Source organism: Perca fluviatilis, chromosome 10 (genome assembly GCF_010015445.1).
Source record: "Perca fluviatilis chromosome 10, GENO_Pfluv_1.0, whole genome shotgun sequence".
Taxonomy (NCBI): domain Eukaryota; kingdom Metazoa; phylum Chordata; class Actinopteri; order Perciformes; family Percidae; genus Perca; species Perca fluviatilis.
Genome location: NC_053121.1, coordinates 2,273,445 through 2,289,456, shown reverse-complemented (window position 1 = coordinate 2,289,456; position 16,012 = coordinate 2,273,445). Strand labels below are relative to the sequence as shown.

At 41.6% G+C, this 16,012-nt stretch overlaps 1 protein-coding gene across 6 annotated transcripts in view; it reads left to right on the top strand.

Moving 5' to 3' along the window:
* Positions 1–16,012, top strand: part of si:ch211-26b3.4 (connector enhancer of kinase suppressor of ras 2) — a 76,621-nt gene that overhangs the window by 8,666 nt on the left and 51,943 nt on the right. For all 6 annotated transcript variants that reach the window (XM_039813306.1, XM_039813305.1, XM_039813308.1 and 3 more), the window contains one exon: positions 12,638–12,801. In XM_039813306.1, the coding sequence (XP_039669240.1) occupies positions 12,638–12,801 (164 nt within the window). The remainder of the gene's footprint in view (positions 1–12,637; positions 12,802–16,012) is intronic.

The window sequence follows — 16,012 nt, the reverse complement described above, 5'->3', positions numbered from 1 at the left end:
CTAGAGGAATAGATGGCTCAGTAGAGCTGTGGCTATCTGTCAGCCTGGCGACAGTGCTGAAAAGAAACCTTGGGTTGTTCTTGTTTTCTTCTATTAGTGATGAGTAATAGTCTGATCTGGCCTTTCTTAGGGCCTTCCTATAGGTTTTGAGACTTTCTTGCCAATCCAAACGGGATTCTTCCACCTTGGTGGAACGCCACCTTACATTCGAGGTTTTCCGAGATTTGTTTTAATTCTGCGAGTTTGGGAGTTATACCAAGGTGCTAGTTTCCTTTGCTTCATCATCTTCTTTTCTAGGGAGCCGCGGAGTCTAAGGTTGTCTCGTAGGCATGTCGTAATACCGTCTACAAATGCATCAATTTGAGAGGGACTGAGGTTAACATACAGGTCCTCTGTTATGTTAAGGCATGACATAGAGTCGAATGCTGTTGGAATATCTTCTTTAAATTTAGCTATGGCACTGTCAGATAAGCATCTGGTGTAGGAGCTTTTATCTAATTTAATATAATCAGGTAGTAAGAATTCGAAAGTGATTAAAGAATGATCTGATAATACCGATTTCCTGCGAAAATATTATTAAATCCTCAATTTCAATACCATATGCCAGCACAAGGTCGAGGGTGTGGTTAAAACAGGGCGCGTTGTGCCGTGTGCACACTCTGACTGAAACCGATTGAATCCAGTAATGAGTTGAAAGCAGTACTAAAGCAATTCGGTCATTGTCGACGTCCACATGGATATTAAAATCACCTACAAGAAGTACTTGGTCTGATTTAAGGACTAAACATGATAAAAACTCAGAGAATTCAGATAAAAATTCAGAATACGGACCTGGAGCCCTGTAAATAACAACGAATATAATTGGCTGTAATGTTTTCCATTTTGGATGTTGAAGATTAAGAACAAGACTTTCAAATGAGTTATAATGTAATTTAGGTTTAGGAGTAATTAGCAGGCTTGCATCAAAGATGGCTGCAACTCCCCTCCTCCGCCCTGAGCCTCTAGGAATTTGAGTATTAATATGGCTGGGAGGAGTGGCTTCATTTAGACTAACATAGTCTTCATGGCCCAGCCAGGTTTCAGTAAGACAAAATAAATCAATTTTATTGTCTGATATCAACTCGTTTACCAGTACTGCTTTAGAAGACAGAGATCTAATATTTAATAGTCCACATCTAATTTTCCTATTTTGTTCTATTGCAGTAGTTTTAATTCCAATTAGGTTGTTAAGTATAGCGCATCTTTTGTTTACCTTTGATTTAACCGATCTGAGCCGGGGGACAGACACCGTGCTTATTAGACCATGAGTGGGCGACTGCTCCAACGGAAGCACAGAGGGGCGCGTAGCACTGCACCTCTGATTACTAATATCAAACTTGGGTTGTCATGGTTTATGTCTGATAAACTCGTTCAGATTTTTTGATATGAGAGCGGCACCGTCCCAGGTGGGATGAATGCCGTCTCTCTCAATCAGACCAGGCTTTCCCCAGAACGCCCTCCAGTTATTCACATAGCCCACATCATTAGCTGGGCACCACCCCGACAACCAGCGGTGGAAGGATGACGTACGGCTGTACATTTCATCATTGGTCAGGTTTGGCAGGGGTCCAGAGAAAACTACTGAGTCCGACATTGTCTTTGCGTATGCACAAAGTGACTCAACATTCATTTTAGTGATCTCCGATTTACGACCATTACCACCTACGTGAAGTATGATCTTACTGTATTTACGGTTCTTTTTTGCCAGCAGTTTTAGATGGGTTTCTATATCGCCCGCCTCCAGCCCCGCGGGGCACATATGACCGTAGGTAGGCCTACTGTAGCCGCCGGGGCCGCTGGCTTCACATATCGCAGTATAGAGCTCCCAATAACCAGAACTGGCTTCTCAGCGGGTGTATCGCTGAGTAGGGAGAACCTGTTAGAGAGGCGAAGACGCTCCGGTTTAGAGCGACCTTCATCATGTGCACTCCCTGGTCTAGATCTAACGCTACGCTTCCCTCGGACAGTCACCCACTCGCCCGGCTGCTCGGGGTCTGCCGGGGGACAGCTAGCAGAAGCTACAGAAGCTACAGTATTCAGAAATGGGGAAGCGCAAAGCAAAATGAAAGAAAGGCTGAGGAGCCTAAGATAGGGGAGGAAATGAGGGAGTGTGCAAGGGGAAGGGTGGGCATGACGGTGAAGGAGAGGGAGAGCACAGAAGTGATGGCAGAGCGGTGCGGAGAATGGGAGGATGGAGTCGGCATCATATCAAAGCAACCGCTCTATCCGGGCGCTCGGACAGAGGGGCCTGTGTGTGTGTGTGTGTGTTATACTGGGTTGATTTTGCACCTGTTGTTCCGGGGGCTGCAGTTTTACAACCTCATATATTAACTTCCAAGTAAAGCTTCTCAACCCTGGGGTCAGGACCCCACATGAGATCGTATGATATACAGATACTGGAGATTTCTGGATATGGCAAGTCATTGTGTGATGATTCAAATTTACATGACAACTCAATTGCTAGGTTTACAAGCTTGCAAATGTTGAGAAAGTCTGACTTAAAAGATTAAACTACATTTTTGTTTTTATCCTTTTATAGTTGCCAGGGTGACGATCTGGAGTTAACAGTTTATTTCAGCTTAGCTGTCAACTTTACTGCAAAGCAGGTTTGTCTGTTTAAGCTCAGACCAACAGCTGGTTCTTACACAGTGTTTCAGAATCATAAAGAAAAAAAATCACGTTGTGGAATCAGCTTGATGGCATCATGGCTCTTGAGTTGTTTTGGTCTTAAGAGAGTGGTAGCGATTCTGTTCTGACAAATACTGCCACTTTCTTAAAGACAATATACCGTGGCAAACACACTGCATGTTATTGCACTGGTAGCTATAATATAATAATAATAATAATAATAATAATAATAATAATAATAATAATAATAATAATGAGTAGTATTAACGACAACAACTTAGCAATGATGAAAAAAAACCCACAGAAAATTCAAGAACTAGTGTTTCATGTAGATTATTAGTTTACTTGTAATACACTGACCAATCACACTGCTCACATCCAAAAGAACAATTTAATGCATAGCAAACAGTTGTTTATCTAGACATCCAGCAGACGCAGAGCAACATTAGCATTGATTCTGAGCAGGGCTGGAGTGCTGTCGGAGTGCATCGGAATGACACTCCATCACCTTTTTTTCTCTAAGTGAGGAAATAGAATATTTGCAGTTTGCATGATTCGGTTGAAGTTCCTATTTTTTAAAGCGCTTGAAGATCCAATAATCACCAAAGCGCACGTCATGCAAGAGAGAGAATAAAAACAAATGGAATGGTCAAAGTTGTCATATTGACATTTAAGGGGTGTTGATTCATTTACGCCGTCAAATCATACATTGAGTAACGCGCAAGAAAACACTCCACCTTGAAAGTTGCAGGTAGCTGCAGCTGCTGCCCTTGAACGGCACAGTGAATGAAATTATTTTTTTACTAGTGAAGATGAAAAGGCAGCAAAACATTCATTCATTTTATAGTTATGTTTGAATTATGTATGTAAACTTCACCGTAGGAACCTTCAAAACGAGCCATAACTTAATCCCATGCGTCATACAGTAGGTGCGCTCCGGTACAACCCTGATTCTGAGTCGTGCATTACCTCTTATTTTTAGCTCTCTTTTTCTCTCCACCAACATCTGAGAAAAATATGTCTTTAGCAGCTGAATGCTACGTTCTTCAACAGCTAGTTTCTAACTTTGTTTGTCAGTTGTTTGGTGCTTTGCAGCTAGCATACAGTGAGCTCATCAGAGCTTTTTCGTGGAACCAGCTGGCTGATGTGCTTGGGAGCGTCGCTGATGAGAGCTGTGAGAGTGAATCAAAACAGCAAAGTTGCGTCCGTAGAAAACCTGAACTAGGAGCTGAAAAAGTTCCAGAGAACTGAGGGGAACTTCAGAGTGTCTGTGGGCTCATCACTACGAGCAACCCCTTTTATATTACACACAGTCATTTGATCCCTTGTTGATAAAAAATATTTAGTAGAGCAGCTTTAAAGGTCCCATGACATGGTGCTCTTTGGATGCTTTTATATAGGCCTTAGTGGTCCCCTAATACTGTATCTGAAGTCTCTTTTATATAGGCCTTAGTGGTCCCCTAATACTGTATCTTAAGTCTTTTATATAGACCTTAGTGGTCCCCTAATACTGTATCTGAAGTCTCTTTTATATAGGCCTTAGTGGTCCACTAATACTGTATCTGAAGTCTCTTTTATATAGACCTTAGTGGTCCCCTAATACTGTATCTGAAGTCTCTTTTATATAGGCCTTAGTGGTCCCCTAATACTGTATCTTAAGTCTTTTATATAGACCTTAGTGGTCCCCTAATACTGTATCTGAAGTCTCTTTTATATAGGCCTTAGTGGTCCACTAATACTGTATCTGAAGTCTCTTTTATATAGACCTTAGTGGTCCACTAATACTGTATCTGAAGTCTCTTTTATATAGACCTTAGTGGTCCCCTAATACTGTATCTGAAGTCTCTTTTATATAGACCTTAGTGGTCCCCTAATACTGTATCTGAAGTCTCTTTTATATAGGCCTTAGTGGTCCCCTAATACTGTATCTGAAGTCTCTTTTATATAGACCTTAGTGGTCCCCTAATACTGTATCTGAAGTCTCTTTTATATAGACCTTAGTGGTCCCCTAATACTGTATCTGAAGTCTCTTTTATATAGGCCTTAGTGGTCCCCTAATACTGTATCTTAAGTCTTTTATATAGACCTTAGTGGTCCCCTAATACTGTATCTGAAGTCTCTTTCCTGAAGTTCAGCCTTGGTGCAGAATTACAGCCACTAGAGCCAGTCCCACAATGAGCTTTCCTTATGATGTGCCATTTCTGTGTCTGTAGCTATTGAGGAGGGGGGGGGGGCAAGATGGAGGGGGGGGGTGTGCCAACTGCCACTTTGCTCGTTTGAGCAAGGAGCAAGATTCCAGATCGGCCCATCTGAGCTTTCATTTTCTCAAAGGCAGAGCAGGATACCCAGGGCTCGGTTTACACCTATCACCATTTCTAGCCACTGGGGGACCATAGGCAGGCTGGGGGAACTCATAAAGTGAAATTTTCATTCCATGGGACGTTTAATGTCAACGTGTGAGCATATTAATTGTGAGTTTTCCTCCAGTATTGGCTGGTTTAGAAAAGTGTGCTTCTTTGCCGCTCTACATTTTCAAGCACAGTCAGAATGTATTTAATCTTCCTCTCTTCCCAAACTTCAGCTGGGTGGAATAGGGATAGTCAGGGCTTGTAAGGTAAAGCTAAAGTTCATGTTAATATACATTATTATACGTCTGTAGTCACTTCAGATTCTCTGAGGTGGGTTAGATCCTCAGAGTCCGGCTCTGTCCCTGACCTCCTTGCAGCTTCCTGGTTGACCCTGTTTTCTGTCGTCGCCGTGTTCCTTCAGATTGCCTCTTGACACCTCTCTGCTAGCTGGATTTCGGAGAGTAGGCTGCGGGTGCACTTGAAAGCTTGTATACCGGGGAGCTAAAATGCCACGGTCTTAAGAATATTCTGTCATGATGTGATGAATATTTCACAGTAGGAATATTTTTAGTTTTCTTCCCACTCAAAGCACTTACTCCAGCTGGAAGCTCACAGATGGGGGCTAAGGCGACGGGACAGGAGTCTTTGCTGCCTGCCGCCGCTCTTAGCCCAGGCTCCACTCTGACCCAAACATGATCTCAGAGGAATACACAGGTTTGACTAATTTCACTTGATGTCAATGGCCAAACAGCAAAGTACCTGCTCAGCGAGAGCTTTTCAGTTCGAGCCATATTCAGCTGTAAATGCAGTTTCTTTTTATTGTGGCCTTCAACAAGCTTTCAGTCAGTGTGCGGAACACACATATAGGCTACAGTACGTGTGTGTAAATATAGTGTGCATGTGTGCTACTTAGCCTAGCATCATTGCAGGGACCTGACTGCTGATCCCTCACTTCTGCTCGGAGGCCTCTCTCGCTCTGGTTGCCTGGCAACCCTCGTGTTACCGAAGGGGAGGGGTTTATTTAGCTCAGGAAAGAGCGAAAGATCGGAGTGAAGTGCATGAAGTGTGGATGAAGCTGTCAACATGAGATGCTTGCTCAAGCCTCAGCACACTGGGATTTACTGATGGTCAGGATCACGGGATTCTTCAGTGTTTCTTACAGAGATATATCAGTTTTGCTAACAAAAATAATATGTGTATACCACATTAGTCTATAGAGAATCAATAAAACTCTAGTGCCTTTGTGGTAAAGTTGTAGTTCAACAGCATTTTAAATATGAGGCATGGAATCAAGTTACAGAAACTGAATCTTTTTGATTGATTGATTTTATTTGATAATTAAACACACTGCAGATGATGACTTTATAACGCAGTTGTTAAAATTATTGAGGATGAAAAATAATGCAGACTTATTGCTTGTTTTGAACTCCTTTCCAAATCTAATTGGACAAGTTTACAATTAGATTTGGACCTTGCTACATCGCTGCATGTTTTATGTATTGCTTAATGCAATAAAAAAAATTTGGTCAGAGATAGTTAGAGCTCAAAGGGGAACTATGCAGTTTTTTCACTTAATTTACCTTAACTGAACAGCTTCGGAGTCATTGGAATGGCTATATGACTTTTTTCGGGTTGAATGGTGGTCATCTCGCTCCCCCCCTAGAGCCTGTGAGCGGAAAAACCCCCCTCGCAACTTTGGGCCGGCGAGTCGCCAGCCTCAGTGTCAGGAAGTATGGCGTGATATCAGGTCTCGCCATGTAACAAATTGCTTCACGGCACTGCACACATCCAGGAACTGGCTAACAAGGTAGCGATGTCGAAAGCATTGTCGGAGGAACAGAGGAAGAGGAAACAGCAGACTGACCGAGAGAGGAGTCAGACACAAGGAAACATAGGAGCTGTAGGGGGGGCTCTATAGAGAAACCTGTAGGGGGAGCTCTATAGAGAAACCTGTAGGGGGAGCTCTATAGAGAAACCTGTAGGGGGAGCTCTATAGAGAAACCTGTAGGGGAGCTCTATAGAGAAACCTGTATGGGGAGCTCTATAGAGAAACCTGTAGGGGAGGTCTATGGAGAAACCTGTAGGGGGAGCTCTATAGAGAAACCTGTAGGGGAGCTCTATAGAGAAACCTGTAGGGGAGCTCTATAGAGAAACCTGTAGAGAAACCTGTAGGGGGAGCTCTATAGAGAAACCTGTAGGGGGAGCTCTATAGAGAAACCTGTAGGGGGAGCTCTATAGAGAAACCTGTAGGGGGGGCTCTATAGAGAAACCTGTAGGGGGAGCTCTATAGAGAAACCTGTAGGGGGAGCTCTATAGAGAAACCTGTAGGGGGAGCTCTATAGAGAAACCTGCCAGCATTTTCTTATTATTTATAATGAGTTTAACACTCCAAAACATCATTGGGACTGTCATCAGACAATAGCCTCTTTCCAACCAAGTAGTTACAGGAATATAGTTCTAGGAACAGTCCACTTCTAAGCAGATCTACTAACTACTCTCCCCCAAAACCGGTTTTCCCATTTGCATTCACACTGGCCAAGTGGCCATAGGAACTGACCTTGTGTTATTATAACACAGCCATCTAACCACCACTATGTGGAAAAGGGAAAAGACCGTGCCCTCAAGTAGGAGCTGAAAGAGTTACAGGGACTACGGCCAGAGAAACTTAATAATCCCCAAATTGGTCCATTCGGAACACGAGAAAAAAAGGGTTCTAAGAACGTTATGTTCTAGGAACTGCAAAAATCCCTCCGGTCGGAAAGCGGCTTTTGATTCAAATGTTGCTAAATCCTGATTGGTGGATGGAAATATGTGACTCACGCTTTTCCAAATGAGTTGCGCCCAATTCAAACTTCTGACAAGAGTACAGACGAAAACACAAACACAAAAATCTATAATCTGTTATAACACTGGTAGAAAATTGTGTTTTCATGCGAGATCCCATAACTCACAGTAGGAAACAGCATGAGAACGCTCTTCCTTTTAACCAGACACAGAACAGAGTCGGTGGTCAAAACCCAGAACTAGTTTGTGATGCTTTTTTAAAGCTCAAAATAAAAAATAAAAAGGATCTCATTCAACTTAAAAGAGGAACGTATAAAAGTGAAAAGCACTGAACCGACTCCAATTCACAAACCCAAGTGTCACAGCAGAATTTAAGAGTACTTGCTGCATGCGGTAATCTTATTATCTCTCTCAGACTGTGGGGAAAAAACAGACAGTTGACGATTGACAAATTTGTGTTATCAAGAGCTATTCAAAGTGAGCGATATGGGAGACATGCAGGCACTGCCCTGGCTCAGCAAATAGTGTTCAGTATTAGGTTCCTGAAATGCAGCAGGAAAGACAATATTTACAGGAAACACATTAGTGTGACCTGCCATCGCCACGTGAGCAGTGCACGCTGAAGTGACTCCACACACTGTGGAAGCTGGTGGAAGCACAATTTCAACTATCTATGACTAAACTATTATAAAATATCTTACTCCCAAGTCAGGAAAGCTCCTGGGGGAAGCCAGCAGCAGCTTACGACTTGATTACACAGAGAGACACTTTTTGTTTATTCCCGCTGCACAAAGGCTAGGATCTGTTTGACTCTTATCACACTACATGGCGTACTTAAGCAATGACGTCAGCTTTTATAGTTCCTGCAGTTACTGTGAACAGAGTAAACAGTCAGATGTGAGAAGACACTTGGCAGGCAGAAAAAGGTATTTGTTGTTGCTTTGTGCAGTCACAACCGCTGCAGATCTTAATCACATCTACGTCATTCGAATATACTGAACCGGCTTGCGAGGTGTAGTGCTGACGAACCTGACCCCTATGCGTTAGTTACTGTGTGCGTGTGTGCGTGTTTGTGAGCACCATGTGCTATTTCCAGCTGGCATATGAACTCAGCAGATGAACCCAGATCAGCTGTTTGTCCTTGAGGGGAGGCATTCTGACTCATCTGATTGGCTAGCAGCTGTGTGTCACAATGTGTATGCATATGTGTGAATGTAGGCCTGTTTGTGTCCATGTGCCGTTTTATGCTTGGGCAAGAATGCGAATGATAATTCACATTTTATTTGAAACAACAAATCCCATCATACCTTAAGGATGCACTGCTGTCAACTCAGCTGACTGTGTGTGTGTGTGTGTGTGTGTGTGTGTGTGTTGCAGAAGTAGGACATAGCTACAGTAGGGGGCTTTCCCAGAGGAAGCCAAGGTAGTCAGCCTGGACCTTTGTGATTCTTTATTCATCAGCTCTTTATATAATTCATATGCTTTATATACTTCTGTAGCTGGAGAGAGGGGAAAAAGAGAGGGAAAAAGGTGCAACTATTAATGATTCGACAGCAGAGAGAGGACTGAAGAGAAGACTAGAATAATAAGTGTGGAAAAAGTTCATCCACTTATTCCACCTGCAGAGAATCTTAAATGTGCAGTAAGGATATTATACTGGCATCATTTTGCAAATATAGTCAGAAATTGCATTTGCATTATGATGACATAAGCCATAACGTGCCACATTGTACGACATGACTACTACTAAAAAGCGCTTTCAGAAGCGGAGGCTGTGGCTTAAATGGGGAAGGACAAATGGGAGAGTGGCGGAGGAAATGAGAAGGATGTATTGGTTTGGTTCGGGCAGCTCACATGGACATCTAGATTTCCATTTTTCTCAGTTTTCTTTCCCCTCTCGTGTCTCTTTGATAGTGAAGGTCAGGAGTCACATATTCAGAAATGGGCTTTCTCCCTGCTCTGCCTCCATGTTTCCGTGTTTCCTGCATGGCTGTCTCTGTATATATAGCTGCTGGCTAGCTAAAGAAATCTGCATGTTCAGTCCACTTGTGCATATCTCTGCCAACACTGGTGATGATTTATTACATTACACTGAACTATTTTCCCACTGTTATAAACATTTTACAAAGAAAGAATAGAAAAGCAGCTCATTTAAATATAATGCTGGAATGTACAGTAGCAGTGCACTTACTCTTAGTCAAGAATCGGTCACCAAGAACATCCTTGTAAAAAAACATGCAGCGCTGTGTTGAAATGAATTATCACATCTTTTTTTGGTTTGTCTGAATAAAGATGAGAAACTGGCAATGAGAGTAGACAACAATCTGAAGAGGTTTTTACAGCCCCTTCCAGAGAAAACAGAATATATATGTCACAAACAGTGGTGGAGAGTACCGATTATCGTACTTAAGTACAATTTTGACTTGAGTATTTCCATTTAATGCTACTCAATAATTCTACTCCACTTCATTTCAGAGACAAATATTGTACTTTTTACTCCACTACATGTATTTAACAGCTACTGTATGGTACTTACTATTAGATACATATTTTACGTACAAAAACATATGATGGCCTTATAAAATACAATGCATTGTTAAAGATTAAACCAGTGGTTCCCAAGTTGTCGGGACCCTTTGTCACATTTCTAGAAGTTGATAGCAAGTAATGTTGCAGTTGCAACTGTATTTGTAGTTTTACATGATTATAATACAAAATTGCATGTGCACATGTGAAAACAAGTCATCACATGCACCTATTTGATTTCACATGTGTAGTTTTCCCACACTTAATCTACAAATGTGATGTCATAACAGCCTTGCATATGAAATAATGCTGTATTATTGTATGTGGAACACATACTGAGATGTGGGATATGAGGGTTTGTCCATGGGGAATGCATTCCATTAAACAATTTCTACTTGTGGTGCTACAGAGCAGAGCCTCTTAATGAAGTGTTAGATTTACAATTGCTCTTCTGTGCTGTATGTGACAAGATTGTTTGTCCGTGTCACTCAGAGCAAGAGGAGGATTATATTTTGTCTGTTATGTCCCATGGCATACCAAGAGCAAGATGCCTCTTGCTCATACTTTGCGTGTGTAAGAGTGACTGTGTTAAGGTGCTACCACACTGTCTGCTCCCTGTCAGCATTGCTTCCCTTGGGCATCAGTGTTTTCCTCACAGCTCCACTCGGCTTTAACGACGTGCCTCCACAGAGGCGTTAAGACCCTGAATGACAACAGCAGTTGTAATTGTATTTGTATGTGTGATTGAGTTAGAGGTGTGTGTTTACGGAGCGACAGAGTGCACTGTTTGTGTGTCTCCGTGGTTTTATGTGCATGTATGTGTGCATGGATTTGCTTCCTCTAATGCATTGTTTTTGCTCTGTGTGTGCTCATTTTTGGAGCAGGCTTTTTCATTAGGTCCGTGGGGAGGTGTGCTTTCTATTGACTTTGTTTGGTTCAAAGCCTGAGGCTCATACTGATCAATAGTATCCTGGACCCACCACGGCTATGTGCATCTGATTGGCTCTCTGCACGGCAAGCGGCCGCAGCTTAACAGCGGAAAGTCATACGTCGATATGTTACTCACATATCTGGGTATATTTTGGACACACCCTTAAATGGGAATTTCAGTATTGTTCAACCAGGACCCTATTTTTCCATGGATTTGTGTCTAAGTGACTAATGTGAACAAGAATCTTTGAAATTGGTCCGGTGTTGAACGAGAACGCTGTAACCGGCAGCTGCCAACCGGCAGCTGCCAACCGGGCTGCAATGTAACCCTATTGAAAAATAACACACCATCAATTTCCAACCACTAAAAGTGCTTATTTTTTTAGATTGTTATTATTATCAATTTATATAATTTATATATTATTATAAGTGTCTGAGAATGTGCATGAAATTCATTTTTTCTGCAACTCTGCAAACACTAAAAATGCATTGCTTTTTACATGCAAAATAGCATGTAAAAAGCAGTGGCATCAAAGGAAATCTTATTACAGCATGGTGTGCAATCATCATCAGATGTTGAAAAGCCAAACCAACAGTTGTGTTTTTTAAGTGACAGTTAGTAAGTTGCCAATAAAGCATTGATGACATTTCTGGCTTTAGGCTGGTGTTCAGCTTGTGTTTCTATTTGGCAGATTTTCATATTGAGTTTCTGTGTGGGTGTCTGCACTCGTGCCTGAATTCTGTGTTGCAGCTAAGTGGACCAGGATTCAGTGTACAATATGACAGACAGGAAATCAAATTTGTATTTCTATCAGTCTGTAATAAATATGTCCTACTCATTTTTATATTTCTGTCTCTGGGATGGGGCACAATGCCTCATTTCTGCTGCATAGTTTCGGCTCGACCTTGACTCAACTCCCTTTTTGTACCAGGTGCTTTTATCTATTTTGCAATGTTTTTTTAAAAATCTGGGGCGAGTGAATAAAAACATTGCAGCCGTTAATGACGGTAGCTTGGCTCTTTAAAAAATGGCGGGTTTCTGCACATCCTGTGTTACACTAGTGACGGTTCTCTATGACCAATCAATGGTCTGCAGTGTTTTATCTCCATCTCCTAGTAGCTCAGCTTGCTTGGAACCCAGCGGACCAACCAAAAAAGGTACCAGGTAGCATGGGTACTATCCACAACTTCTGCTAATGGAAAACCAAAAGAAAACGAGTTGAATTGCGTAGAGTTATGGCATACCATGCAGTCAAAATGCATCATTATTATACCAAATAGAATATTTTTTTGGCTAAGGCTGACCGGAAGGCCTCTTCTACACAGTGTTAGCACATCAACATCAGCACTGGCTAATCTGTGTCTGTCTGTGCTCTCCTCAGGTCTGGATGACTGTCTCCAGCAGTACGTGAAGAGTTTCGAGCGGGAGCAGATGGGGGGAGAGCAGCTGCTGCACATCACCCATCAGGAGCTGGAGGAGCTGGGTGTCACCAGAATAGGACATCAGGAGCTCATCCTGGAAGCTGTCGACCTCCTCTGTGCCCTGGTCAGTCAGCCTCTGTTACTTACTGACACTTCTCTCAATCGATAATACTTTGAAGGGTGTAATATATATGCACATATGCAGGTCTTGGTGTGTTATTATTGGTGGTGGAAGAAGTATTCAGATCCTTTACTCAAGGAAAAGTACTAATACCACACTGTAAAAAATACTCTGTTATCTGATATATATTATGCTATTGTACAGTTTTATTAGGCAAAGTTTTTGTACAACTGCTTGTCATTAGGCTATATTTGACATTTAAGAATCTTGTCCTCTTTTGTGAAATGAAACAAGATTTTCATGAAACATATAAGATATCAAAGAAAATTCTGTCCGGTACTGTATTGCCGCTACTCACAGGTAGAATGATTGGTTGTTGTTTATCCCCCCCACCCCTCCCACCAGTTATTGATATTGGCTTAAGAAATGGCCAGAAAAATCCTCCATCATTTGGGCCCTGCTTTGTGTACTGCCTCGGTCACTGCTGACTGTATGTGCAGTGGCCCTGTGCTCAGGATTAGAGAATTAGGGGGAATTAAGTGCTACTCTACCAGTGAGAGAAAGAGAGAGAGAGACGAAGGGAGAGTGAGAGGGAAAGAGAGGAAGAGGAAGAGAGGGAGTATGTAGAAAGAGTATGCAGGATGCACCTTATCTCCCAGGCACACATGGCTGGATTTGTTGGGGCTGTTTAAATGTGTGTGAGGGTGTGTGCGCGCGCGTGTGTGCGTGTGTGTGCACGCACGCTAAAACCTCTTCTCATTCAAACGTTCCAGCATGGGAATGAGTGTCCCAGAGCAGCAATCACCATATGTCCTGAAACTGGACACACACCACACACATAGAGAGATGCCAGGTAGACATCATGTATCACTAAAACTACTGGTGTAAGTTTATCACAAATTGGGTCTTACTTTTTGTCATTCCTATCAGATATAATAACACTGTCCTCACCCAGTTAATTGCTGAAATCTGGGAACACATCTGGGGAGTAAACTTTGACCTATACCAACCTTGCCATACTGTAGGTATGCACACATACAGTTTTCATCTGCAAATAGGCGTTATTACAGGCATGTTGGCTATGCGCTCACTTGTGGTTAAGATAATCTGGCTAAACTGTTGGCTGGTTTACAATTTGTCTGATCATGCCACTGCTCATTTCTTGCCCCGTTGGACTTTGTTGTAGCAAAGTTGTCATGTTTTCCAAGATCTCAGCAATTACTTTGTTGAGTAAAAAGTTTTCATAATCAATAGAAATAAAGGCTAAGACTACAAAAATACCCAAGTTATAATAAATCAAAATTATCCTTTAAGATAGCCGCAGAAAAGCAATTCTCAACTGACCTACCTCTTATTAACTGTAGGTAACAAAGACACTGCTTTATTGTACCTGTAGACACTGAATATTTGGAAGGACGATTCACTGTCGTCAGCAATATAATCCATCATAAGGAAAGCAAAACCCTGTTCCCTTGGCTCAACTGTTAGAACTTTCTGGTCTTTCTGCAGTAAAAAAATGGAGCTTCTGTGGCCCTGGATCAATGCAAGTTTCAAACGCTGACTGAGCTTTCACTCTCGCTGTAAATGTGGAAAAGTCCCTTCTTTTATGCCTATGCAATCAAGTTTTTGCCCCCAGCAACTATGCTAAGTACTGTAGGTTTCTGTTTGTGCAGTGAATTTTCAGCAAGATGTGCTGGTAAATGGGCATAATTTAAGAATAAAATGACTGCTCATCCCAAAATCTGAATTGAAAGACAATCATTTTATTGAAGTTACATAAAAGGTGTTGAGCAAATGAAAACATCTATTTAAATTCAATTGAACTCAGAACAAAAATACAGCAGAGGGCCGCAAGTACAGCTTTTCTTTTCAAAGTCAGCTATAGGAGCCAGGCCCCAGTTTCACACAGATTTATTATAAAGTAAATAACAATTTCCCATTGTCACAAACTTAGACAGCTGATATACTGTGTGCAGCTAGTATTTTTCATCATCAAATGATAAGAAACCACTCAGTTAATGTGCATTATCTTTTTAAAACTTTTAGTAGTAGACAATTGAATGATTCTTTTCACAGATCTCTTTGTATGTTGTAGATTGTGTCTTAATTGGCACCGAGCAGAGTCCTGGTGAACTCTCACAATAAAATCTGTCACACAAATTGTAACTTTATTCTGCACCCTCTGGGTCAGATGATGAGGTTGAGATTAGCTTTTTATATTAATTGTGGCGCCCCCCAAGGTTCTATTTTAGAGCCACTTCTTTTTCTTTATGGTGTGTCATATTAGAGCTCACTTGATTTCCTTTTAAGGTCGAAAAATCAGTGTAATTTGAAACATTACACATGATTACACATAAGACAAGAAATGCTATTCAGTTAGCATGGCACAAAGTCCATTCAGTCTCTATGCCTTTCTTTTCTTCTTCATTGCCAGAGGAAAGGCAGAGAGACACCCTGTTCAGTTCAGCAGTCTGTTTGAGCTAACACACACACACACACACACACACACACACACACACACACACACACAGAAACACATTCAAATCTACCAGCAATTTAGAATGTTTTAATCAAGCTGACCTTCATATGTTTGGACTTGGCGAAGAACATGGAGCCTCTGGAAGTAAACCTATGCAAACAGACAGGATGTTCTGCCTATGTGCCAAAAACATCTTACAAACAACTTAAGTCTTCAAAAAACTAACAACTTTGAAACTTAAAATAGCTTGGCATAATCCATAATAATAATCAGGCAGCTTTATTATGTTTGGAACTATGTCCCAGTTCTGCTTTTGTTCTGAGAAAGTGATTCATGTCGTCATCTCCTAACGCAGATGAGTCAGCTCTCTATGTTTTCTCCTTTTCAGTGCTACGCTGTGTGACTCCAAATTGATTTTAAAATAGTGGTTATGTTTAACTTTATACAAAGTTAATAAATAGTCGGCCATAATTTATACTTTCTTAATTGGAGCTAAGTAGACAGGAGTCATCAGATGTCCCATATTAGAAAGCATAGATAAATGTTGAATGTTATCTTTGGGTTTGCCCGTATAGTCTGTACGGTAGCATCCCCCATTATTGTCTGACCCCTCGACTCACCCCTAACTCTATCCTTTGCCCTTTATTTAATTTGCTTGTATGTTTGTCTCTGAGCGATTTTAGTCTTACTGTTCTTGCCCTTTTTTATGTTTTTGGTTTTAGGTTTTGTAATTGT